This window comes from Pungitius pungitius, chromosome 9 (genome assembly GCF_949316345.1).
Source record: "Pungitius pungitius chromosome 9, fPunPun2.1, whole genome shotgun sequence".
NCBI lineage: Eukaryota > Metazoa > Chordata > Actinopteri > Perciformes > Gasterosteidae > Pungitius > Pungitius pungitius.
This window is the reverse complement of record NC_084908.1, coordinates 7258042-7283079: the sequence shown is the minus strand read 5'-3', so window position 1 is coordinate 7283079 and position 25038 is coordinate 7258042. Positions and strand designations below refer to the sequence as shown.

The window sequence follows — 25038 nt, the reverse complement described above, 5'->3', positions numbered from 1 at the left end:
GGTGATGGAGAATATTAGTAAAGCTACTGTATGCAGAGCCGTGAGGAAAGTGTGAAACGTCTTTTAAACGTCTTAAAGAGGAGTTCCACAGGATGCACCTGAATAAAATACATTATATGTATTATTCATGTTGCCTTTATACTGTGGTGGTGCACACGCTCAACTCTGAGTCAATCTACTCTGAGTTGATTGAACCAACTCTTGAACAGCTGTTCTGAAACCACAAACGCAGAGTTTCCCATCTCAGGGTAAATCAGAGTTCAGGGTTTCACTACTTGAAACGGACCTCTGGCATCTCATCTTCAACCTGCTTATCCAGGGTCGGGTCGAGGGGGCAACAGCTAAATTGCCGTAGCAACCTTTTAGTACAAGTGTCTGTATTGGTAAGAGTCCACTATTGTTTCTTCTTTGTTCACGGTGACATTTGAGACTTAACTTATAAAAGATTGTGTCTCTGACTGATGCATAATCAACAAAAGCATCAACAAGAGCCAGGTTTTCTGCAGCATCATCCAAAGCCTCTGGATCATTTTGGAGTGTTGCCTCCTTCCCTTTCCCACTGCACCAAAATACCCATTACTCCACTTTCCACTGTCGCCATATCTTCCTAAATGGGTCTGACCTGACTCCCCTCTAACTGTCCTCCTGCGCTCGACCACTCTGCTTCTGAATCAGCGGTCTGGTGTAACTGGAGACCCTGAGGCTATGACTTGTGACCTACCATCCTCTAAAAGAGGCTTAACCCTTGATGCCGCCTGACTGAGTATTACGAACAGCTAAATACAGTTTAAAGGCAATCGGAATTCAAAGTCTGTCAATGTGTTGTGCGTGTTGTACTGTAATACAAACACTTCAATGCCACATATTCAAATTGATATGGTGTTATTGGAGATGCCTTTCTTTTGCCAGTGAACTATTACTTTCAGAATGCATTTCTGACAGTGTAGGGGGTGATAAAAATGACTCAGTGTGTATGAGTGATACAGGGAGACGGGTGTAATGCTGTGAGATGCCAGAGAGGGTGGAGGCAGAAAGAGAGAGAGCGAGGTCACTTGATACGTGTGCTGGGCCGCCTGCACGAAGCAGTGTTCAGCAACAAGAATTCAAAGTTTACACTTAGTTGGGACTTTGTAGATGGTGGCAGCAGGTCTCACATTCTGGATTGGTCCCGTCTTTGGCTCTTCAGTCTGTCCTTTCTGGATCTTTGAGGGTGGTGCTTTCGGGCTCCCACAGTGGTCCGGAGATGCAGGAGCTCAGCGAGAAGGAGCGAGCTCAGAGGGTCAACACTAACCTCACAAAAGCAGCTCATCAGTGAGTAACAGGGTTAGCTGAGAGGGGCAGTGACACTTCAGTTTATAACTTCCTGTAGGTTCGAAAGTTTGAAAAGAAGCATTCATCTTTATGTGGTGACATCTGTTTGTTTTATAAATCAGTGGCCTGTGCTCATCATGTTCACCCTCTAAGCTTTTGTATGGACCTCTTTATGCATTTCATTTGTTTTGAATGAGGCAAGATTTTTGAAAATCACAATTTCAAACACTTAATTCATGAATATGATGGAAACGGATATAAACACAAAAAAACGTGAAAATGTTACTCAAGGCAAGGATAAAAAACAAAATACTTTCCAGCAATTCATTTGGCCTTTTTGAAAATTCCTAAATTTCAAAAAGCACAGTGAGCCTTTAAAGTCTCTGTATGATAATCAGCACAACTGGGCTTATGACATTTGTTGTCGGCTGCAGTGGATCAATAGTATTAGTATTTCATCTATTGTCACTTTGTTTTTTGCCTACACATAAGTGTTGATGGATGTGAATAGAGAGGCTAGAAATAACATGACGGCGACAGATATTTAACTTGTTCCAGTAAATCGTTGCTTCTTTCTGAGAGGAATCCTTGTCCAATTGGTGCAGACAGCTGTGATCTTGAAGGCTTATCCCATGGGCCTCTGCTTGTCAGCAGGCTTCGACAACCTAACTAAGTTTTCCCATTGCTCAACACTTTGTCTGTTGAAACATACAAGTGACGATTTCCCTTCCAGCCTCACAGCAGGGACACTTGAATCATTCACCCCAGAAAACCTGCATTGGCAATATCTGGAGTACAGCGAGGTGGGCGTGCTCCTCTGGTCCTCTAGAACAGTGATTTCTTAACCGATTGGGCCGCGAGCGCCACCTACAGGGCCGCAAAACACTTCCAATCTGTACCTGTGGGTCGCAGAGGGCCGTGGTTGAAATATTTTTTATTTGGGGGAAAGACTTGCCCGACGCTGTATTGTGAAAGCCAATCAGCGTTGAGATGCTCCGCTGTCCTGCTGTCACAGCGTGAAGACACTTTAGGAAACAGTCTCACTGGAGACACAGCTGAGACTGAACGCCTGTTAGTTAGTTAGTTGGTGTCTAACCGAGGGACGTGGGCACCGAGCGACACAACAGGTCACCAGACCGGCTGCTGGTCAGCCTGAAGCAGCGCTGGAATCCGCATCCATCCAGACGCACTTCCTGGAGGAGTCTGTGAAATTCAAGCTGCGTGCGGCCATGAACCCAAAAATGACGGCATTTGCGGTTCGGACATTTGTGTAATTCAAACAAATAAAGAGCAGAAATAGCGTTTGCTTATGTCCATGGTGGATAACGGAAAGTAGTCTTTACGGAGACAAGTAACAGAGGTAAGCCCCGCCCCCTTTTGGTATGAACGCAGCATAACTCCACCAAAGCATTGAAGGCGTCCAAATCAAAGCGTCATGTGGAAACCAAAGATCCAACGCTAGAGGGAAAGCATTGCTTGGTAAACTTTTATTTTATTATTTAATTTAGTCATTGAATACAAATCAAAGCTAGAATGATATTAACTAGTTAATTCAAGACAGTGTTAATATTTGAACGGCCCCCGGGCCACTTTGTAAAAGGTTAAGAACCCCTGCTCTAGAAGTCTCTCTTGATTTATTGCCTCAGTGAACAAGAGTTTATGCTTTCAATCTCTAGTTTCAAGTCTTTTTCATTTAGTAAACCACACTTAATTTTGAGTCAAACTGACCATAAAGCAGGGGATGCGTTAAGGCGGGACTACCTTGTGACAGACAGTTTGCTACCTTTGAGTTGTCTGTGTTTTCACTTAAAACTTTAATCATTTCACAGTTTCTTTTTGCGTCATTAATGAAGTCGTCCCCTGTTGGACTGCTGTTTTGACTACCTGAGTTGAGTGATTTTGCCTCCCCATCTTGATTTTTAACAACCAGTAGCATAGAGTAGCATAGAGTGAGTGAAGCTAAGTACAAATGAATGCTGAATAATGCATTTTAGGCCACCAGAAATGTTTCCCCTGATCCTTTGATTCCTGCAATGTGGCAGAACGTGCACCAATCAGTAATGTTTTATTCATGCTAAAGTAAATAAAATAGCATAAGAGGACAATTCCAAATATATTATGGAGAAAAGCTCTTCTTTCCAATATATATATATATTGTATGGTAGATCCATTTAACAATAGTACAATTTTCTCTCTGCTGAGTTAACGCACATCATCTATTAATCCTCAAACTTTAAATGAGCAACATTTTTTGCAATATGCAATTATGCATTCTTTTTAGAACATGTAACTTACTAGATGTCAGGAAATGTCAATGTTTTAAAAGCATACACCTGTCTGATTTTATTTTTGTTACTTTATGACATAATGCTCAAAAAGTGAGTATTATATTTTTCTAATAGTAAGTTGTTGTTGACAGACGGACTAGAATTGTTCTTTTCTCTTTCTCTCCTTTACTCCCGTCCTCCTTCAGGACTCCTTCTGCTCCTCCTGCTTCTGTCGAAGAAGAATTTCAACATTGCTTCTTCGGTCTTCTCTTTCATTTCAGATTGCAACCATTACTTGGGAGGTCGTCAATAAAACATATTCCATATAACATACAACTCTCATATTTAGTCTGTTCTACATTTTGTTGATTAGCTGGTCACTTGCTCTCAACACGATCAGTGCTTTTTAAAGTAGTTTTTGAATGTAGTTATAGTTGATAGATATCCAGAAATCTATGGACCCATTGGTTCTTAGTTTAATGCTCACTTTTCTCCATGTTGGCATGCTTGTGATGTTTGCATGGACCTCAAGTAACCTGGTTATTATGTTATTATGTTGTCACAGCTGTGTGATCAAATGGACCGCAGCATCCAACAGTTCATGATGAATCTAAAACGTTCATTGGATTGGACATCTGAAATGAATGGCCAAAAACGCCTTGCCCCTAAACTAACTTGTCTCCTATCTGGAAGGCCCCACATAGCAAGTCCGTCAGCAAAATAAGTCTGACCATATAGTTCAATCAATATCAAATCCATTACCCCGTATATTCACAAATTGAATCGCATAAATTATATTTGATTGGTAGAATTCTGGCATGTCTAAAATACACACTTTCTAAAGTGATACTCATTTCTTGTCAAATTTGTCTTTAAAACAATAACAAGCTTTTAATCGTGATTAATTGCGATTAATGGTTGACTTCAATCAGTGCGAGTCATCCGGGTAAGGAAATAAACAATGGATGGAATGATATTGGCAGTTCCCTTGCTTCTGACAGAGGCTTGTTCATTAGTTTTGTGCTTACTCGGTCGCCCGTGTGGGCACCCCTGATCTGATCTACAGATACCTTGTGAACCACCACGAACCCGTAGCTCATCTGGGACAGGTCTACTTTCTGTTCCCAGAGTCAAAACTAAACATGGAAAAGACCACAAACCAATACGTGACATCATGGTGGCAATGTTCATTCGCTGTATGAAATCTATGGACATACCCATTGACTTCCATGAAGCGAGAGCTTGTCCCAGCCTTGGTAGTATTTTGATCCACTATTTACTACCTTAGTCACACTTGATCCAGATGATCTAATTAAGTAATTCATATGACTCGAAATAGGAATGCTGCCTGGGTGTAAAAACAAGTATCATGTGGAAACATGAGGACTGTACCGCAGCATGTGGTCCATCTTGAATATAACTGGATATGTCCAAGCAATGCCAGTGGTTCACTAAGAATGACACTGAACATTTTGAACAAAGTGCTCCTTAATACTTCTAAATAATGTACTTTAGTCGTCACGGTGTGTCCCTGAAGTGTGTGTTCGTTATTGTGTCTGCGTCCATGTGTGAGCGATGTGGTCAGACAGAAACTTAGACTGAGTCACACAAACATAACTTTTAGAGACATTAACTTGGAATCATTTGCTGGAGACTTACCAAAGCTCTAACTAAACCAAGCCTCAAGCTTCAAATGTCATCATTTATGTTATGTGGATTATGTTCATGCAAGAAAAAAACACATGCAGGGCTGTAGCAAGTTGCTATAAAGTTCAACCCTTGACATTCAGGTTAAGTGGGGTCAGTAGTGTGAACTTATTGCAGAAACAGATACCCAGATCACATTCAATGACAAGTTGTTCTTTACATCTCTTTCTTCTATTTTAGCATCTAATTACCAACATTATTTCTCATTGTCCTCATGTCTTAGTAACTGGTCATGCCACAAATTGTTACAATGCTAAGACCAAGCAGTTTTTGGCAGCACATTCAACGACATTATTTTTTGTTTTTTTGTGTGTGTGTATGGCACGCATCTGTCACCCCCCCCCCAAAAAAAGAAGGGTTGAAAATTATTAGATAAAAAAGTCAAAATTATGACTTAAGAAAGTTTCTTTTATTGACCATCATACTGTTTTAATCATGTCATTGAGTACTGACTTCCCACCACATTTAATCGTCCAGAAAGGGACGTCATCAATAGCTGCTTAAATTTCAATTCATTTTATTTTGTATAGCCTAAAATCTGAAATGAAAAACCCTTCAATAGGGAAAAAGGGAAGAAAATTTGAAATCTTTTTCCGGTATGGTTTACGAATTGTTCCACTCAAGGCATGGAAGAGAGCTAGTTAGCTGGCAGCAGTCCTGCATTATGTTTGTAAAAGCAGAGGTAACAGAGGATAACGCTATTAACAGCTAACAGACGCACCCGGTGGAGATACTGAGTGCACCTAAGGACAACTGGGGCTCAGTGGAGACCAGGGTTGTCTTTCAATTGGAGGATCAGCGGATGTATCCGGCTCCTTTAATCCGCATGTTGATTTGTCAACACTAAATCTCCAAACAGCTTTGTGAATGTTGGTTACTGATTTGTCACTGTGTGTGGTAGCTCCATTCATCAGTTTGTGAATGGGTGAAGGCCACCTTGTCGAACCAAACTGCACCCAAAACGGTAGAAATGAGAAAGTCTGTATCCAAAGTGTCATGAGTGGGTGGAAGACTAGAAAAGAGAAATACGTACGTAATAAGTACAGACCTTTCTCATTTCTATCGTTTTGGATGCAGCTACTGTATGTGCAATATAACAACCAAATAACAAACAAAAGTCTGTTCCTATTTTTCATACTTTTTTCGAGAAACGAATAACCTAATTAGAGGCATACGGTAGTTTCTTAATGTTTGTATAACATCATTTTTAAGAACAGCTTCATCCAGCAGGAAAGTATTTTTTTCTCGATATGTCTTGATGTTTTATTCTGAAAAACTGCGGGGGGAAGTGCACCTCGATGTCTACAATGTTGGAACGCAGCCTGATTCTAGAGACTGCGGCTTGAAAAGGAATCACGACTATTCGGTAACAACAAAGTCTCACACCGAACATTGGTCAAAGGTATTTTTATTTTGATGTGTAACGGATTTTGAAATGGCGAGTGTTCATTAAAAGTCACGGGTCTCTTTTCGGTAGCTAACGCTAGGCAGCTAAAGCGAACGCTACGTCGTGAAAACACCCAAAATGGCCGTTATGTGTGGTTCTACGTATAGGAGGGGGATGTATTTCCCGGTTTACGTGGTTGGCTATCTACTCAAATTAGGTATTTGTTCTATCATAGTATGCCCAGTTGCACATATAAGCATGCGGTTGGGGTTTCGTTTGGCTGAAGGTCTGCATGTGGCCGGTTTGAACGAGTTTTAATCCAAATGTTCAGGTCCGTTGCTCAGAAGCACCGAACCGGCACACCCGACATGCAGGGACTCTGGTGCAGCTGTTGACTCACCTTCTACATGGATACGATACCGATTAACCAAGCTCAATTGTTCCTAAAAAAGTACCGTTACCCTTGGGTCTCCACCACATTTCTATTTCTCGGATTAGATGACTTTCCCCCGGAATTGCCGTCGGCCATTACGATGAAGTTTATCGGTGTTCCAATTGCGAAAGCGAGACCCCCCGTGTGTCCTATGTGGCAACAGAAATCCCTTGTGTGAACATGATAACTTGAGTTATAGCTCTGACCTTCAGTGTGAACCGGGTGACAGAAAGTGTGCACCCAAGGCTCTGAATAGTCAGACCATTGATGCACATGTCTGTCTGTTCAGTGTTGTAGCAGCTCAACACAATGTTTGTCAATCACAGGTTTGGATTATATGTTTTAACTGCTTCTTTTCTTTTAATACATACAGTTGGTAGTTTTCTGTTCCCGTCTTTCTTTCTTTATCTTAATATTGGATTATGGCCCGACAGGACTTGAACAGCTGGATTAGTGTCAATGGGTTATACATGGTATTCAAAATCATTGATTTAAATACCTTTTTAAAAGAAACTATTTGATTTTTATTTATGAAGGTGTAAATCCAGCTTGGATCGCACGTACGGGATCAATCCCAGTCCCTCACAGGCAGTGAGGAACAGCTTTAACCCTGCTATTAGATGCACACTTGGTTTCAGTGGATACATGACTCCCGTTTTCCCTGTTAGAACCAAATCCCTATGAAGATGTTGCAAAACATGCAACTTTAAGGTCCGATCACAGAAGAAATGATTGTATCTTATCAACTTCAACGTTCCCTCCACATTGTATTTTGCCGTTGCAACAGCCAAAATAAATTTGGTGTAATATTACACAAGAGACCAAGTTTCGTATTTTTCTGCCTAAGCCGATTGAAATTACTACTCTGATGACTGTGATTAGTAGTGGGTCAACTATGAATTTTGCGATCAGACCTTTGTGACCTCGACTTAACTCAAACCCCAAATAAGCCAGGATAAATACTAATGCATCTTCAATTGCTGAAAGAATTAATGTTTTATTGGGCCTGTTTAGATGGGAAGTTGTTACCTCATCATCGTATTTGAAAGTACGTTAATAATACCATTGGTCCCGGTCTTAATGCGATGATGTGTGAACCATAACAACGTTTTTAAACTGCATTTGATCTTCTTCTTGTCTTACTTTGTACTTGCCTGATTATCCATGGGAGAGGTTTTCATGGGGGTGGGGGTCAAAAGTTTTGTTCATTCGGGTGATTTTTGTGATTATTGTGATGTTGAACATTGAAAAAATACAACACTGTATTCACAATAAAAATAATTGGACGAAAAATATTTTCGGGTGGAATAAAGTTTTGACTCAGTTTTAATAAAATATTATTTTTCATTCATCACTTTTATTTATTTTTTGATATTCACTGTGTTACATTTTTTGGTTGCAGATTTTATATTGTCAGGTTCAAAACCTTTTTTTTTGCCGTCAGATCTTTTTTTTCACATTGACTTTTGATCCTGATGTGGCGTAGGGGGCGTGGCGTGTCATCATGAGTGACCGCTCAACAAATCAGGCTGAGGACAGATAAAAAAAGTTTTGAATCTAAAAATATAAAATCTGCAACCGAAAAATATAATACAGTGAATATACAATACAAGTGAAGAATGAAAAAAAATATTTTATTCAAAAAAATAATAAAATATAAAAATATTATTCGTCCACTTATTTTTATTTTGAATACAGTGTTGTATTTTTCAATGTTCAATAACAAAACTTAAACTTTCAGTTTCACATTTTTTTTCTTCGAATGAAGAAAAATTTTGACCTGGATTTGGCTCCATAGGGGTGCCCCCCTTTTTCAATGCACAGTTCGCACAACATTGCATTAAGACCGGGACCAACGCAATTAATTACTTTCATCTTTAATTCTTTCAGAAAGTAAAGATGCAGTACGACTTATCCTCACACATTTGCAATTTGCTTCAATTGCTTTGTGTCATGGTGAGGTTTGGCTGATCACAAAATGTCTAGTTTACTTCTAATTTTCCCACAACAGCCCTGGCTAGGACCGTCACCAGAGTAGTATAAGACAAGTATTTCAATCGGCACTGGCAGTGAAAAGAAGCACCAACTAGACTTATTTTTTTGACTAGTAAACCATATTTAATGTCATACAAGCCTACATGTTGTTCTACACACACAAGTGTTTGTTTAGTGTTACCATTTTTAAATTGTGTGTTACTGGCTCTATGCAAAGCAAAGTTCTCTGCATTTTGCTTATGTGTTCATTTCGTTCCAGGAAATGGTAAGTGTGCTTTGGAATTTGCGAAATGGCCATGATGTATATAGCTTGCAGGGAGTATTTAAAAAAATAAATTGTTCTGTTGTGCTTTGAATGGCCTAATTAATGTTTGGACAAAGTCTGCTATGTTCAAATAGTAAACATCCATAGAAGGTTATGTAGTCTTTCTTTAAGGGCAGGCAGATATTTATTATTTCTATATGGCCCAGAGCTTTCATGTCTGTAGTGTCCTTGCAGGTTTAATCAATAGTTTCTGTCTTGCATAATGTTGCTTTGCTTTCCCTGTCCTCAAAGAAAAGCACTGTGGGACTACAAGAAATACAACTTGAGGTGATTTCTTGGTGCTTTCACAAATAGGAAAGGAAAGAAACCATAAAAAAATGAGAACTGAGACGTGCTGTAATAGTATATTTCTGCTTTCCACCTCACAGCCTCGCTGTGCACACTGACAGACATTTGCACCTTGCTCCTACCCTTCGTTTGGAGCCCAGTGCAACATTCCCCCTGGCCAACAACACCAGAGGGACCCATTTCCTATTTGGACCTGTGGCTGGTGCTGCTGCAGTGACATCTTTCCGATTGGCTCAGATTGAGACTCGTGTGCAGATTGCTCTCCAGCAGCTTGCTACACTAGCGACCATCACCATTGGCAACCAGTGTCACAACGACAACGGATTGGCACTGCCGCCTCACCTGGCCCTCCTGAGTCTTCTCAATAGACGGCAGGTTTCATCAGTTGGGTTTAACGTGAGCACAAACGGAAAAACATACAGAAACTCAAGTCTTTCTGCTGCCATGTATCACCAGCACTCGCAACAACAAGGGACACCGCCTTTCTCTAGTGGACTGAGACCTCCTCTTCATCAGCAACCCCCAAATCAGAATCAGAGTCGTCCTCCCTCGAATATGCTGTCGCCGGTGATGGGTTTCCCGTTTCCTCGTCCTACACAGCTTCCTGATGAGCTGGAGTCTGCCCTGGCTATCCGGGGTGCTAGAGATGTGGATCACCGCCACATTGACCATATGAACCATCCGAACCAACACCAGAACCAAGGCTCTGCTTCTGGGATCAGTCAACACGGAAGTTTCAGTTCTAACCCAATGACACTCTCCTCGGATAATCAGTCTGGTCACCAGCCAGGAGTAGACTGGTCAAGCTACCAACCTCCAACTAAACTATTTGCGGGTCCTCCGCCCAGTGCTAGCCATCAGTCCCAAAGACAACAGGGGCCTCAACAGCAGCCACAGAGCAGCCTTGCTGGAACAAGCATCCCAAGCTGGACAGCCCCAGTAAGTGACTCACCATCCCCCCAAGCACGACATCCCAATGCTGGCGGAAGTGGTGGCAGTGGGGATGGTCATGCTTTGTACACACCAGAGAGTGCGGGAAGCATCCTGGCTAGCTTTGGACTCTCAAATGAGGACTTAGAAGTGCTGAGTCACTACCCTGACGATCAGCTGACCCCAGATACTTTACCATTCATACTTCGTGACATCCAAATCAACAAGTCGGGCAACCAGAAAACTGTGGCCTCTACGTCGTCATTGTCCTTCTCGCGCAGTGTTCACGATATGCCGCTGCCTCCTTCCCGCTCGCCCTTGAAACGTTCACGCTCACCAGAAGTACCCAGCCTTCTTACTGTTACACAGACTGCAGGTAAAGTCATTGACTATGGTCATGCCAGTAGGGCAAAGGCAGAGACTGGTACCAGAGAAATATTCAAGAGAGAACGCCTCTCTAATGAAAGGACAGTCAAAATGTTTCCGTCCTCGTCAGCTCCAAAGTTGGAGAAAGTGGCAAGGCGGCAAGTTCGTCTGGAACACAATGATTCGAGTAAGCACGGAGACCGGGACTATCGCAGGACGAGTAGCGACCATCGCAAGAGCACTCGGTCACCTGGGAGAGAATTTCCACGGTCATCCAAATCTCGTAATCTGGACCGGGACTACAGGCGCGACGCACCCAAACCTAGGCCCCCATCTGAAGCCAAGAGCGAAGCATCCTCGAGACGGTCTCTGTCCTCTTCGTCTGGCTCAAGACCACGCGTCAGCAGCAAAAAGTTACCGACCCCCACCATGATAAGCGATTTCTCAGCTGTGTCGCCAAAGGTGTATCCGCATACCTGCTCCCTGTGCCACGCACAGTGTGATCAGGAAAAGGTGAGTGCCAACATACCCTTGTACCGATGTCTGAGTTGAATACAGTCACATGTTATATTGTGGAAACTTTTCTTCACCAGGCATTTGTTAAAAGTTTAATCTGATGTCAATCAAGTACTGTTCGGCATGGTTCAAAATGTATATTTAAATGAATTAGCTTAAATTAGCTTAGGTACAGTTGCTCTACATCAGAGGTATCTTCCCGGGGGGCTACAAACAATGTCACAGGAATAAAACCTACATTCAAAAAGAAAAGTACTTAATGTGTGTGTTTCGGATTATAGATGGTCAGGAGTTGTAGAAGTAGTTTTGGTTAAGCACCGTACAACCAGTTCTGTCGGAAGACAGGATCACAGACTCTGACCCTACTCGAAATGATGCATCCAGCATTGTTTGGAGTATTGAATCCCAGCTATGCCACCGTACTGCACTTTCCTTCGAAAGCATTATCTGTACCCTCCATAGTCAGAACTGCAGGTGTCCACCATTAGTGATGTCCGATGCAGTGCTGCATTTACTTACAAGATGGGATCTACTAATCACTTAATTTCCCTTCTCATGTCCTTAGGTTAACAATGGATTTACTTGTTGTTTTAAGAACCTTCCTGTGTGCCGTGGTTCATTTGATTGTAAAATGACTCTAATTTGGATGTCATGTGCTCTTCCTATCACATCTCCACTTGGGCTTTCTCCCCCTTTGCCTGAAATAGCAGGCTTTAAAGTATCAGTGTGCGACGTGGCCCAAAAAGCCCCTCGCACTGCGCTACCCTGATTGCTGAAGCCCATTATTAAAACAACTTATTTTTCAAATACTACAATTTCTCAACAAGATGTTTCATGTGTGAAGTCTAGCCTGTTTTGCTCATTAACTTCATGGCACTATGCCCAAGTTCAAGCTCAAAAACTCCAGCATTAATATGAATACTAATGCTGTTTAAAGTTCCCAGGGAAAGGTTGAAGGTTGACAACACATTTTTAAACAATGCTGGCCCTTCAAACAGTTCATAAGAGAACCTTTCCCCAATCCATTGTTTTCCTGGAATACACCCAGTTGTCAATGGGCTAATGTATGACATTGAACGTTATGGGTCCAGCTAATCAAGTTACTTTTACTGTCATCCTCAGAATGTACGTTTACTAATCTGTTATTGGATTGGGAGGACGTCCACAACATACAATTATACATTTTCTCATAAATATAGTATAAATGTTTAGATTGTTCAACAGTTGAACAGACTCCATTTTGTTCTCTGGCCTTTGGAGTTTTTCATTTTAAATGGTGTTGACCATGGTATTTTAAAGTGGTTTGTAACGCTGCATCTGTTCTACCCGTAGTTGAGTGATTGTCTTCTTTTTCTTTCACATAAGGTGTGGCATTTTCAAAAGTCTGCCATATTTGAACAAAAGAATCAATTTAATTTCTTTTTACATACATTTTCTCATTAGACAAATGTATCTTTTAAATAAAGGTTGACAAATCTACAAAACATGTAATGAGACAACGAGGTGTAGCCTATTGAGTGTAAGTTCAATAAATCCTCAATCAATTGCATGTAATGATCTTGCAACAGATTCACAATCTGTAAACGTGAAATCTTCTGTCCCCACACACATCACACCTTTTATGGGGAAGAAAGCTTAGGGAGGATGGACACGGTTCAATCCAAAGGATGTATAATTCAATGTATATGACATCGATGATAAACCATTGAGAGTAGTGAGCAGATGATGATGGAGAAATTGCAGCTACTAACACAAGCGACAGCAGTGAATAGTTATGGCAGTACAACCGGTTATGGTAATATAAATGTGACCAATAATGATGGCAACAGGTGTTAAGCAAGGTGTAACCATGGAAACCTGTGGTGTGTGTGGAAGAGAGGGGCAGGACCCCAATCAATTCTTATGACTATAGCATTTCCATCAGGGAGACGTTTGGGATGATGATGATGAAAAGTGACTTGGATAAAGAACACTAGTTTAAGAATGTTTTAGTTCTGCTAATACTTGTAACGGGAAATTAATTGTTGACAAGGGTTCGATCAGGCTTTTCACTATATTAAAAGTTGAGGCACAAAGATCCTCTCGAGCCTTTGTCTCAGTACTGTAGGTCAATTCATCATTTGATTGGTTTCTCTGATTGTATTCATGTGACTATAAAGCTTTGACTAGGATTGCTTCTATTTGTTTCTTATTGTAATATCTTGCTCTTCTGCTTGTCGTTTTTCTTCAGGACTGGGTTGACCATGTTAACACCGTCAACCACACGGCTGCCTGCAGAGACCTGCGCAACAAGTCAGTACTAAGAGTGAATGTTCATTTAACATTGTTGACCATGTGTGAAACCGCTGAAAACGCACACACAAAGTGTAGCAAGAAAATGGGCAAATGAGTGGTTAGCTTAGCAACCAAACTAGTTAATCGATCAGAGAACATGTGACCTGGTTAAAAATGCTCCTGAAACCAGGACAGGACATTTACTAATTAAATTCATCCATAAAATTGACCAAAAATCAAGGGTAATCCAATGGACTGGGAATAAAGTGCAATCAAAATGACCAGTTAATTGGTTCAAGCTTTCAAACAATCTGCATTGAGGAGATTGTAATGATCTGCTGAAGCCTTGCATCTTCAGTATTCTTAAATCATTTGTTGCATTTAGTTTTGGGATGAGCAGTCAAAAATGACAAACATGAGAACCAAATAAAAAAATGGGATAAATCAATCTTTGGTAACAGTAAAGCTTAGAGTCCAATGTGCTTTCGGCTGCTGTGCTGTTGTAAAGAATTCATGTCTGGATCTAGAGGTCTGTCATCATTAATATCGACTCAATATTTATTTTATAACAAAACTGAAAATAAAAAGCCAGTGCAGTCACAGAATGGATGGATGGAAGAAAGCTGGTCCCTTCCCAGAGAGTTTTTATGTCAGTGTAATTCTGCCATTTGGTCCATACGTCACCAAAGCGGTGAGACCGAGACTGACCGCAGCAAACAGTTTAGTCCCCCATATGCGTAGAGACATGTCCCTGGCCTCCATCTTTGTTTTCCTATTGAGAAATTGGTTTGAGCAGTGCCAACCACGCAACTGATGAGTAGGGCTTAGAACCAAAAGAGTGGACCTACCTGTGCAGGCAACCATTTGAGATTTTACAGAACATCACAGAAGATGATGCAGATGTGAAATAGTACATCTTTGTCGACGCCTCCGACTTTAGGAGTAGAACATGTGAAATGCCATTCTAACAGGTGTTTGTGTGCGTCTCTGAAGGTACCCTGGCTGGAAACCATATCTACCAAGGTCAGTTGTGCTCTGGTTCTTACGTTTCCATTCATCTGTTTTTAGCCGTGACCAGCAGCCAGTAGGAGTGGGTCCTGATATGTGCCGTGTCTCCACATTTCAAATGTCCTCAATGCATGTCCAATCCGACATGTTGTATTTGTTGTTTCAGGTATGGTGTGTACAGTAATACTACAGGACGTGGAAAGTAGAAAAAAGATTTGATGTTTTTTCCGATTAAGCGATGTGAATAACTTTCTCCTCTTTCAACATGATTCATTCCGCCAGTAACTGCTTTCTGTCGACGCCTACTTGTCATTTGTGAATGAATGCAAAGCCAGATGAATCCACATTGATTTTTAGAATATTGAAATCTTAACCAGTCCTGTTCCTCAGTCAGCACCAAACCACGAATCCATGCCAATGTAGAGCGACCTTTGGACTACCGCTTGTCTCAATCCACTTTGCTTCACTAACTGTTAACAAATGTCATCTTTTACCCAGTCGGAGCGGACCATTTGGCAGCCGGGCTCCGTGGGACCCCAAGACCCACTCTCCATCCCACTCTTTGTCTCGCTCGCTCTCTGGTTCTCGCACCCCGAGTCCTCCTCTAGGCAGAAAAGTGGCCCCCCGTCCCCATAGGGCGAACAAGGGCCCCTTCTCACCTCACAATCAGGCCCGTCTGCAATACTACAAAGGTAGACCACTTTTAAGATGGAAGTGGGGAGTTCACAGCGTGAACATTATCATGTTGCACAAATGCGGTTATGCAAGGTTCTCAGTTTACATTTATTGGATTAAAAATGAAACAAAACCTATATAAGTCTTTGTTGTGGATTTTAGGAGCAAAACATCAGTGGACATGTTAGTATTCCACTTTACATGAAACCATTTAAAATGTGACTTGTGGATATCTGTTTTACTTTTTCGGTTTTCGTCTACAGAGTGTCTTCCTCCAAGGGGCGTGAAGCGTCCTCACGAGGATTTCAACAAGTTCTCGCCTGGAGCCGGCCAACATCCACCCTCCTCTAAGGCGGGTTGTAGCTCCAAACATGGACCACTGCAGACCTTCACCAAAACGGGGAAGAATGGGACGAAGACCGGAACCAAGGCATCCAAGTCGGCAAGTGCAAAGGCTGCTGATGCTTGTCAAAGAGTAACTGATGAGAGGAACAACCAATGATTTCATCCAGAGCGATACGCAGTCTGTTCTTTTTTCAGAAGCCCTTTTATTCCTGAGTAAAATGACCAAATGCCTCTTCAGAAAGTGCCGTAGTAGTAGTTAAAGGACTCCATCAAATGGCTCGGAGAAAGATGGTTAACCAACATATCGGCAAACTATAGATTATGATGTTCAATTATAGCCAGTTAAAAACAAAAAACAACCTATAGACCTAGAATAAACGGAGCATTTACTATTTATTGAAATACTTGATGAAATCTTTCTTCGCATTGTCTCAAACCTGGTGCTCCCCTAAAACTAACCTAGAAACCTCTGCTGTTGACTTCCAGTCTGCCAAAGTTCCACCAGCCAAGAGGAAGAAGAAAATGGTTCCTCCCGCCTCCCAGGACTCGTTTGTTGCAAATCGTCTGGTGTATCTGACAGGCATCCCGAAGGACGCGTCCGAGCAGGATGTCACCGACTTGGTGGGGTCCTTCGGCAAGATCAACAATGTGATTCTCATGGCGTGCTCGGAGGAGGAGAGGCAGACCGGGGAAGGACAAAAGGTGCTGTTCAGGTCTACAGCAGTATTTTAGTAAAGAAAGATGAATAAACACAATGAGAAGGTTGTTCATTGATAACTTGAAAAGGCTCATAAGCTCATGTTGTAAATATTTTAGCTTAGGGCCAAGTTAAGCTAAGTTGAATTTGGCCATTTCAGTTCAACATGATGTTTTCCTCTGGTTTGTCAAGAGTCGCATTTATTCCATCTACAGCAGCCTACAGTCCCTGCAGAGGCCGTGGATAGTTTTCCTGCCTCTGTCTTGCTGAGCGATGTCTGGCCCCACATCATAACTGTGTCTCCCTCCCCTGCTGCAGGCATCTGTGTGCATGGTGAAGGCGGAATGCGCCCTGACTTTGGCCAGCTCCACAACTCTCTCCATCAGAGGCCAACAGATCACTGCTTCAATCGCAAAGGTACTGCTTGCAACGTGTTTATATCTTGCATGAATTGCACATCCCATTTAACCCTTAGGTACATAACAATATGATGAAAAATCAGTTGAAAGTACGTTGCAGAAGGAGATGTTCATCACAAAATGTCTGCTGTCCACTTTTAGTAAACCAATGTTATCCGATTTCTTTTTAGAAAACTGAAGCAGGCCCGTCTTTGGACACGACCAACAGGTTCGTCACAGTCTCCCGTGTCCTGCACGTTCACCCTGCCCATTTCCACTCAACTCTGAATCATTTGGTTTCCACGGTTTCCACAGCAAACCGCCGCCAGCGCAGGACAAAGGGGACGCTGAGGAAGACTCTGGTAGCAAGACGAAGATCTGTGAGGCTGCGACACCTGGCGACAAAATAAGTGAGTGCCAATGTACCACTAATGCTGTCCGTGTGAAGGGGTGCAGGCGTCATGGCTTGTGTATGTAGTGTTGAAAACATACTAACTATAGCCCCCATATCTTCCCCTTGACGCTGCAGTAGGCGAGGCCCACCAGAAGACGTGTGATGAGGTACATGACACATACATACATTGTAAAAGTTGTCGACCAAATCCAGAATGTTCTGTTTAATTTTCTTGACGTATTCTGCTTTATTGTACCGTTTTTGTACCTTACTGTTTAATACGGTGGCCGAGAAGGTTCAGACAAATACAAAAGCAACATCACAACCGCAAATGCCACAACACAACACGAAAGCCGCAACGCAACACAAAAGCGAAAACGGAAGTAGCTGCCCACGGGAGCGAGCGTATTTTGGAGGAACGCCCACGGGAGCGAGCGTATTTTGGAGGAACGGAGCTGGAGGATGCCAGATCGTTTAAGAAGTAAGTGAAACATGATTCCTTGCGGCTACAGTTAAAGTAAGGAATCATGTTTCACTTACTTCTTAAACGATCTGGCATCCTCCAGCTCCGTTGTTACGTGCCGACTGGTTTTTGAACCTACTGGTTTGGCTACGCGTTTAGATGTTATTAAGAGAGTAATCCTACTTGGGCAATGTGCTAGAAAACCTGACAGAACTATGTATTTCACGCTACGCCACCAAAAACCAGTTGTCTTGGCTCACCCTGAACCAAAAGATGTTCTTGCCACTGACGATTTTCAATTTCATGATAAGTAGTGAAATCAGTAGCGGCATTTGACAGCTCGGTTGGCCGACGGCGTAGCGCCGCCGTCTTATAAAGTTTTGCTATTTTGCTCGACTGCGGGTTCGAATCCAGGTTGTGGCGATCTTTTAATAAACGTATGTTCTTTTATTTATTTCTTTATACGTAGCAGTGATGTAGTGCTCACTTATACAATCATAATCGCTGCATTGGATATGGGATGCATTTTGAACATTTTCAGCAATATGTTTGCGAATGTGTGACGGATCAGGTGACCGAGGCAGACAACATCTGCCGCTGTCGGGGCAAAACAAACACGCACGCGTAGCCAAACCAGTAGGTTCAAAAACCAGTCGGCACGTAACAACGGAGCTGGAGGATGCCAGATCGTTTAAGAAGTAAGTGAAACATGATTCCTTACTTTAACTGTAGCCGCAAGGAATCATGTTTCACTTACTTCTTAAACGATCTGGCATCCTCCAGCTCCGTTCCTCCAAAATACGCTCGCTCCCGTGGGCGTTCCTCCAAAATGCTCGCTCCCGTGGGCAGCTACTTCCGTTTTCCCTTTCGTGTTGCGTTGCGGCTTTCGTGTTGCGTTGCGGCGTTCGTGTTGTGTTGTGGCATTTGCGGTTGTGATGTGGCTTTTGTATTTTCGTGTTGCGGCGTTCGTGTTGTGTTGTGGCATTTGCGGTTGTGATGTGCCTTTTGTATTTTGTGTTGCGTTGTGGCATTTGCGGTTGTGTTGTTGCTTTTGTATTTGTCTGAACCTTCTCGGCCACCGTAGTTTAAAATCTATCACTTGCAATACAATGTTGAGTTATTTTGCATCTTGTTTTACATCCCAATCCAATGTGTCTACAAAAGAGCATGGTGCTGATCTCGGGGCTTCCTGCGAGCGGCTGGGCGGAGAGCGACATCCTCCAGCTGGTCCAGACCTTCGGAACTCCCTTGGACGTCATCACGGCAACACAAATGGGAAAGGTCAGTGTGACACAACGCACAACTGGGCGGCAGTAACCGGCTAGACGAGGCTCCAAAGCAGCTGTTTCAGAGTCTTTTATGTGTTTTATAAACTTAGTTCATTATTTATATTATAAATACATTATAGACTGTTATTTAAAAAATACCTCTTCTCCTACACTAGGTCCTTGTGTCAGTGGCAGACATGGAGATTGCTCAAGAGATGGTGAAAGTTAACGCCTCCAGGCCTGCAAAGATTGAAGACAGTGAGCTGAAGATGACTCATCTCAGGCCGCGCGTTGGTCTCAACACCCCGGTAGGACTCAGTGTCCCAGCATTTTGGGCATGGATCCTCCTCTACGGTTTAGTGTGTAGAACCATGGCCGTAAAGCAGTGCCATTCTTTCAACAGGTGGCTCTCTACAACCTGCTGATGGGATCACTGGACCCATTAGTGAGTATTTGGACCAGCGTCCTTCCATGTCCCAATGTGTTTTCTTCATTTAAAAAAGATACATGAAATTAACTTTGATGCAACTGCTCCGGACTTAGGTTAGTGGGGGTTAGGTTAATGACCCTACTTCTTTGCAAATCCCTAGAAATCCCAAATTGGCTACCTCTCAGAGCCCCACAAGTCCTCTTACAAACGTACACAAAGAGTGAATGGACAATCCAAACTATGATTGATGTGGTTTCAGGCAGCGGTGACGCCTTCATTTATTCACCTGACTATGATCCAATGGTGAAAAGCTGAACTGAGCCATTTTGCATCCTGCAGGAGAGTTCTTCTGCAGTCGGCTGGAGCTCCCTGTTGGTGATCAGTAATGTTCCCAACACGCCGTCTGGCCCCGCCGAGGTCCAGAAACTGGTGCGACGCTTTGGTACTGTCATGAAGACGCTAGAGCTAAACAATACGGTGAGGGCTGTTTGTTGGCTCTTTAGGCTGTGTTCTCTCCACATAGACATGTCTCACACACTGCTCACCTGTCTCTTCCGGCTAAGGTCATTTGTGAGATGGCGACTGCAGCTATGGCCTTGTCTGTGTACAAACGCTTCCAGAAGTTTCCATGCATCATCCATAACAACCCGCTGTTCTTCTCCCGCAAGCCTGACCCCAAGGCCACCATACAGACCAAAGTCATCCCGGCATCCCTGGAGCCAGCCGAGGTTGGTGGCTTTGATAAAGGATTTGCACTGGTCATTCATTTACGCAACGTTCATTTAGTAAACCCTTTGTCCAGTATTGCCATACAATTCTGCAGCTTGAACGTGGGTTTGATGGACACTCAATAGCTCCCCGTCTCTGATTGTAGGGACCCCCTGCAGCTGGCAAAGGCAGCCAAGCAGCAGCAGCAGCTGCAGACAAAGAGACAACACATACAGATAATTCAGAATCTCCATTGGCGGGGATTGGAGCGGATGCAAAGCTGCATAGCACTGACGAGGTGGTTGGTGAAGACCAAGCTTTGAAAGCAAACAGGAGCCAAGATGAGGACATGCAAAAAGACATGCTCACTGTTGCTGCTTCTGACTCGTTGGCTACACCACAAACCCAACCAGAAGCAGATCTGGAGACACACCTGAGGGAAAGATCAGATGTTGAAACTGTTCTGGAGACAGTGGAGGAGACCAAAGGTGTTGATAACCAGACAGCTGCTGGTGAAGAGACAAAGACTTGTAGTTCTGAAGGCGAAGCGGCTTCCCAGGAGGCGGCCATGCCAGAGCTCCCCAAGGTAAAGTATCCAGAACAGAACGGCTGCTGCTCTCGGAGCCTGAATGTGTTGCAACGTTTAGAAACCTGCAACATGTGAAATTGATGCGTGTGGGTTTTGTCATCCCCGTGCTATCAGGTTACACAGGAGATGGTGAATGCACTTCTTGTGGAGTGCAGAACCAGAACCGTGGGCCCAGCAGCTCCCACCAACAGGGGACAAGGTGGGACACCGACGGAGACAGAGCAGAGTAACAAAGCAACTGAGGAGACCAAAGTGCTGGCCAAGGACCACACAGAGGACCACTTGAAGAAGGAGCTAAAAGAGAAGGGGACACGGAAGGAGAAGGAGGCCAGGGACCGAGAGAGGAGGGAAAAGGAGAGGCGGAACTGTGAGAAGGAGCGAACCAGGCGAGAGAGGGAGCACAATGAAAAGGCCAGAAGGGACAAGGAGGAGAGGCGAGAAAGAGAGTGGCGGGAGAGGAAGAGAGCCTACAGTGAAGCTCGGTCAGGGTCACGGTCATTCTCCTGGTCAGAGGAACACAAGCAGAGCTCCTGGAGTGATGGACAGTACAACAACACTGAAGCAGAGGCTGAAATGGTAATAAAAAAAACACATCCAAGTCCCAAAGTGTTCACGCTCCGCTTTTTTCCTTTGCTCATTCTGCTGTTTGTCCTGTCATGGAATCAGGTGGACGAGGAGTTTGATGGCTTCCCATTCAACTTAAGTGACTTTGTGACGGTAGATGAAGTTGGAGATGTGAACGACCTTCCTTCCGCTACTTTCCCCTCTGTTCCCATGGAAACCGCTGAGGGAGGGGAGGATGCTCCTACATCCGTCCAACAGAAAACTCCAGGGGTACACGAGCACCCTCTTCTCTGTGGCAATTTTTTGGGGGTTTTGGGATTTAAATCTTTTACAACGTACGGACATCACAGGTCCCTTCCTGTTTTCTTTTTGTAGGTCACGCCCATGGAGGTTTCCACGGAAACATCAGTGTTGGATGTCCCAGCACCCCTGGTGACGGGTGATGTGACGTCAGATGTTTGTGAGTCGGGGGAGACTCCAGCCAGCCCAACATCTGCACCAACATATCCACCAGAAGGGCCGGAGACCACACCTCCGATAGGTGCCATTTTTCTGTTCTTTTATAAAAATGATTATATGGTTACCAAGTGGCCATCTTTTGATTATTTGTAGAAAAACAAACGTAGCCATTGATGAAAAGATTTTGGCATTATTTTTATCTTTATTTGAAGCTACTGTTGGGAAGTTAAACTGGAAATAGTTGTTTCTCTCATATCGCTGTGAAAAAAAAGGCTTGGGAAATGTGTTGAGGGACTAGTGGATGTAATCGAGAGCGTCTAGCCCTGTTTTTCAAGAAAAAAAGTTGAATGAAAAACAAATAAAAGGTTTCCAGTACCAAATGTGCTCGGTGGTGGGAGAACAACACCTAAGACATTTTTGGGATTTTAAGGTTTTGTATTTGTATTTTTTAAAGAAATGTGTGTCATCATTCTGGACTCCACCACTGAAGTTGAACCTGCAGCGTCCGCTGAAGCCTCCACTAACAGCCCAGAAGTAGTGGTGGCTTCCCAGAGGGAGAACGGGGAGAATCCACTCAGCCACAATCACACTACAATGGAGCACACAGCGTTTGACAAAACAGAGGAAGAGGAGAAGAAGCAGGACCAAAATACAGTGGACAATGGTACGGTTTAATTTGAGTGGCAGCAGTAAGATCCAGGACCGGCTCTTCGTAGTCCCTGTTCCAGATCTAAAATGCTCATCTGTGTCTCACAGGAACGCATGCGCAGTTTGAAGCTTCCAGCACACAGGAGGCTGTGCACAAGAAGTTCCCAACAGCCCACTCCCTCCCTCCTTTTAACCCCAGCAGCCCAGTTGGTGAGACGCGTTCTCTCTGTACTCCCCATGGGAGGCTTTGCACATATTGAGTGTCTGACTATTCGACAGTGTACATAGGCATGTCTCTGTGCGTCTGTCCACAGGTTTGGAGTACCTGGTCCCAAAGACGGGTTTCTTCTGTAAAGTATGTAATAGGTTCTTCACTGGAGCCAAAGAGGCAGAGAGAAACCACTGCAAGACCCTCAAACACTATGAGAACCTCCAGGTAGTCAACAAACACACACACACACACACACTCATTTGTGTTGAAAAAGATTGCTGGCTCGTTTGGATTGAGGCTCCTGAGCTGTAGTGCCGGTCTCAGCTGTTCCATCGACTACACATATGTAACACATCAATCTGCTGGTGCTGGACGGGCGATACTCCACCTGACTTATGCATTAAAAGCATTATTTCAGACTTATTATTTTTTATGTTTTGTGATTTGTGTGTGCGTGCTTATTGTTATGTCTATGTAATGTCTCTTATACAAAAAGATAATTATCTGCTAATGTTAGTGCTTCCATGCTAATAGTTACTGAAGGTATATTGGATGGTCAAAGTGAAAGGACCACTGTTCGCTGACTCCTTGTGGATGTGCATGGAATGTCATGGTTCACTTTGACACTTCAGCTTATATTTTTATCTCTTGTGTCTTTTTATTGGATTTCTTCAGTTAGTGACAGTGTGTGCTCCGTGGTCACATGCCTCTTTCTCAGCTATTTGGAGTTTAGCCTGTAATACGGTGTTAGTCTGTTATTTAAATCTGTTAAATGGGTTTGCTTCTAATGGAGCACAATTCAAACTGCTTGGGCCCTTATTGTAATGCAGCTTTCAGTACCTTCAGCCATGTGTTTGGCTGGAATACTCCGGTCTAATCCAGTTTCCTTGTTCATTCTCTTCTAGAAATACTTGAAGACCACGGACCTTGCGGATGTGTCGGTCAAACCGGACTCCATCTGAAGATCCTGACTGAATTTACCATTCCCCTCTTGTTGTGTTGTCTCATCATTTCTACAAAGGGTCCAAATTCTCACGTTGATGTAGATTAGTCTTATGTCTTTGAATATCTGCTACAGATCTTTTCATGTGCAACTAACATAAAATGAGTAGAAACTGTGAGCGAGTTGTCTGTAAGGACTGTGCACGTCAATAAACCATTTGACTAGATTGTTTTCTCTCGTGTGTGCTGTGAAAACGAGACGAGGCTTTAAAGCACTGGTGACTACAGTTGTGTAATACAATGCAAGTCTTGTTCTTAGTTGTTAATGTAAACGCCACATAATTCATCTTTATTTCATATCTGAGTGAAAACATTTCCTTCAAACTATAATAGTATATTTTATGACTAATGGGTGCGTGTCCTAAGGGGGGGGGGGGGGGTACCGGAGTGATGGAGACCACAGCAGGGTTGGATAAAATAGATTTTTATTCAAGGATTTCTCTCGGTGACGGGTCAGCTGAGCGGCCGTCTCGCTCTCACTACGTCGCTCTCACTGCGTTTTTAAAGACAAACACTCGTTTTTCAGCCCAGCTGAGGTCCATTGCCTCCACCTGGTACTGTTCCCTGAGCCTCTCCCCCCGCTGCAGCAGAGCCACAGCCACGCCCACCACCACAATGACGTTACATGTCAACACATAACTAAGATTATTATAGCTAGGATTAAGTTGACCATTAGTCCTTTCTATTGAACAGAGTCACTAGCTGAGTCAGTGGGCTGCATCCTCACAAGGACCCAGCTTTCCCGAGTCCTCCAAAGGCCGCAAACCAAGTGGTCGCTGAAATGAGACGGTCTGCCCTACGAGGGGACTTGTGCTGACAGCTAAAGTGTTCAAATCCCCAAAACTTGGAAGAGGCATGCTGGGTTACTTGTTCCTTGAAGGATGAGAGTCAGAGCCCTTAGTAATAAAGATTCTCTTTTTTGTGGACCAGCCCATATAAAAAGGTACAAATATTAACATTATGAAAGAAAATCTTGTTATTTAATGGTACAACATGCTAAAGATTCAATATGTCAGCATGTATTATTGTTGTCATGAACTAATGCATTAATGATCCTGTTTTATTATTCACACAACAAAGATAACCTTTTTAATTCAAACCTGATTGTGTCACCAGGAGCAAAAACCAATGGTACCAATGTAAACTTTAAACTGGTTATCAGTGTTTTAATGACAGACAAATACAGCATGAGCAAAACTAGAGTTTGAGCTTCCTGCATGTTTTGTTTAAAGGTACACGGAGGTGTCATTAGTCAAATGACGCAGATAAAGTGTCAGGGCTATTTGAATAGAAGTCGGTGCAAGCTGCTCACAAGTGAGACAGATCCAACAGGTCGGTATTTTCATTTCAATTAGGAATCTCAATCTGTTTTGTAGTGCT

The 25038-nt window shown here is 43.1% G+C and overlaps 1 protein-coding gene across 3 annotated transcripts; it reads left to right on the top strand.

Annotated features, from left to right (window-relative positions):
• The first annotated feature begins 1159 nt into the window (after nt 1–1159).
• LOC119217536 (zinc finger protein 638-like) lies at nt 1160–23825 on the top strand. 3 transcript variants are annotated; one of them, XM_062564215.1, is made up of 24 exons: nt 1160–1311; nt 9794–11522; nt 13756–13817; nt 14793–14822; nt 15306–15499; nt 15746–15924; nt 16314–16529; nt 16843–16941; nt 17114–17151; nt 17238–17332; nt 17452–17483; nt 18944–19060; nt 19224–19355; nt 19451–19492; nt 19817–19954; nt 20041–20205; nt 20352–20771; nt 20889–21350; nt 21441–21608; nt 21714–21879; nt 22252–22461; nt 22554–22655; nt 22760–22881; nt 23562–23825. In XM_062564215.1, the coding sequence occupies exons 1-24, from the start codon at nt 1244–1246 to the stop codon at nt 23616–23618; spliced, it is 5043 nt and encodes a 1680-aa protein (XP_062420199.1). In that variant the 5' UTR covers nt 1160–1243; the 3' UTR covers nt 23619–23825. The 3 variants fall into 3 exon arrangements, with proteins under 3 accessions (XP_062420199.1, XP_062420200.1, XP_037327154.2); XM_037471257.2 differs by lacking the exon at nt 1160–1311 and adding an exon at nt 8716–9692; XM_062564216.1 differs by lacking the exon at nt 14793–14822.
• Nucleotides 23826–25038: the final 1213 nt, after the last annotated feature.

What these genes read in the sequence shown, in the direction of transcription:
- LOC119217536 (XM_062564215.1), top strand. Translation starts at nt 1,244, where the DNA reads ATGCAGGAGCTCAGCGAGAAGGAGCGAGCTCAGAGGGTCAACACTAAC. An exon ending in CTGAAGCAGAGGCTGAAATG is followed by an intron (nt 21,351 to 21,440) that starts GTAATAAAAAAA and finishes TCATGGAATCAG; the next exon opens with GTGGACGAGGAGTTTGATGG. An exon ending in TAACCCCAGCAGCCCAGTTG is followed by an intron (nt 22,656 to 22,759) that starts GTGAGACGCGTT and finishes GTCTGTCCACAG; the next exon opens with GTTTGGAGTACCTGGTCCCA.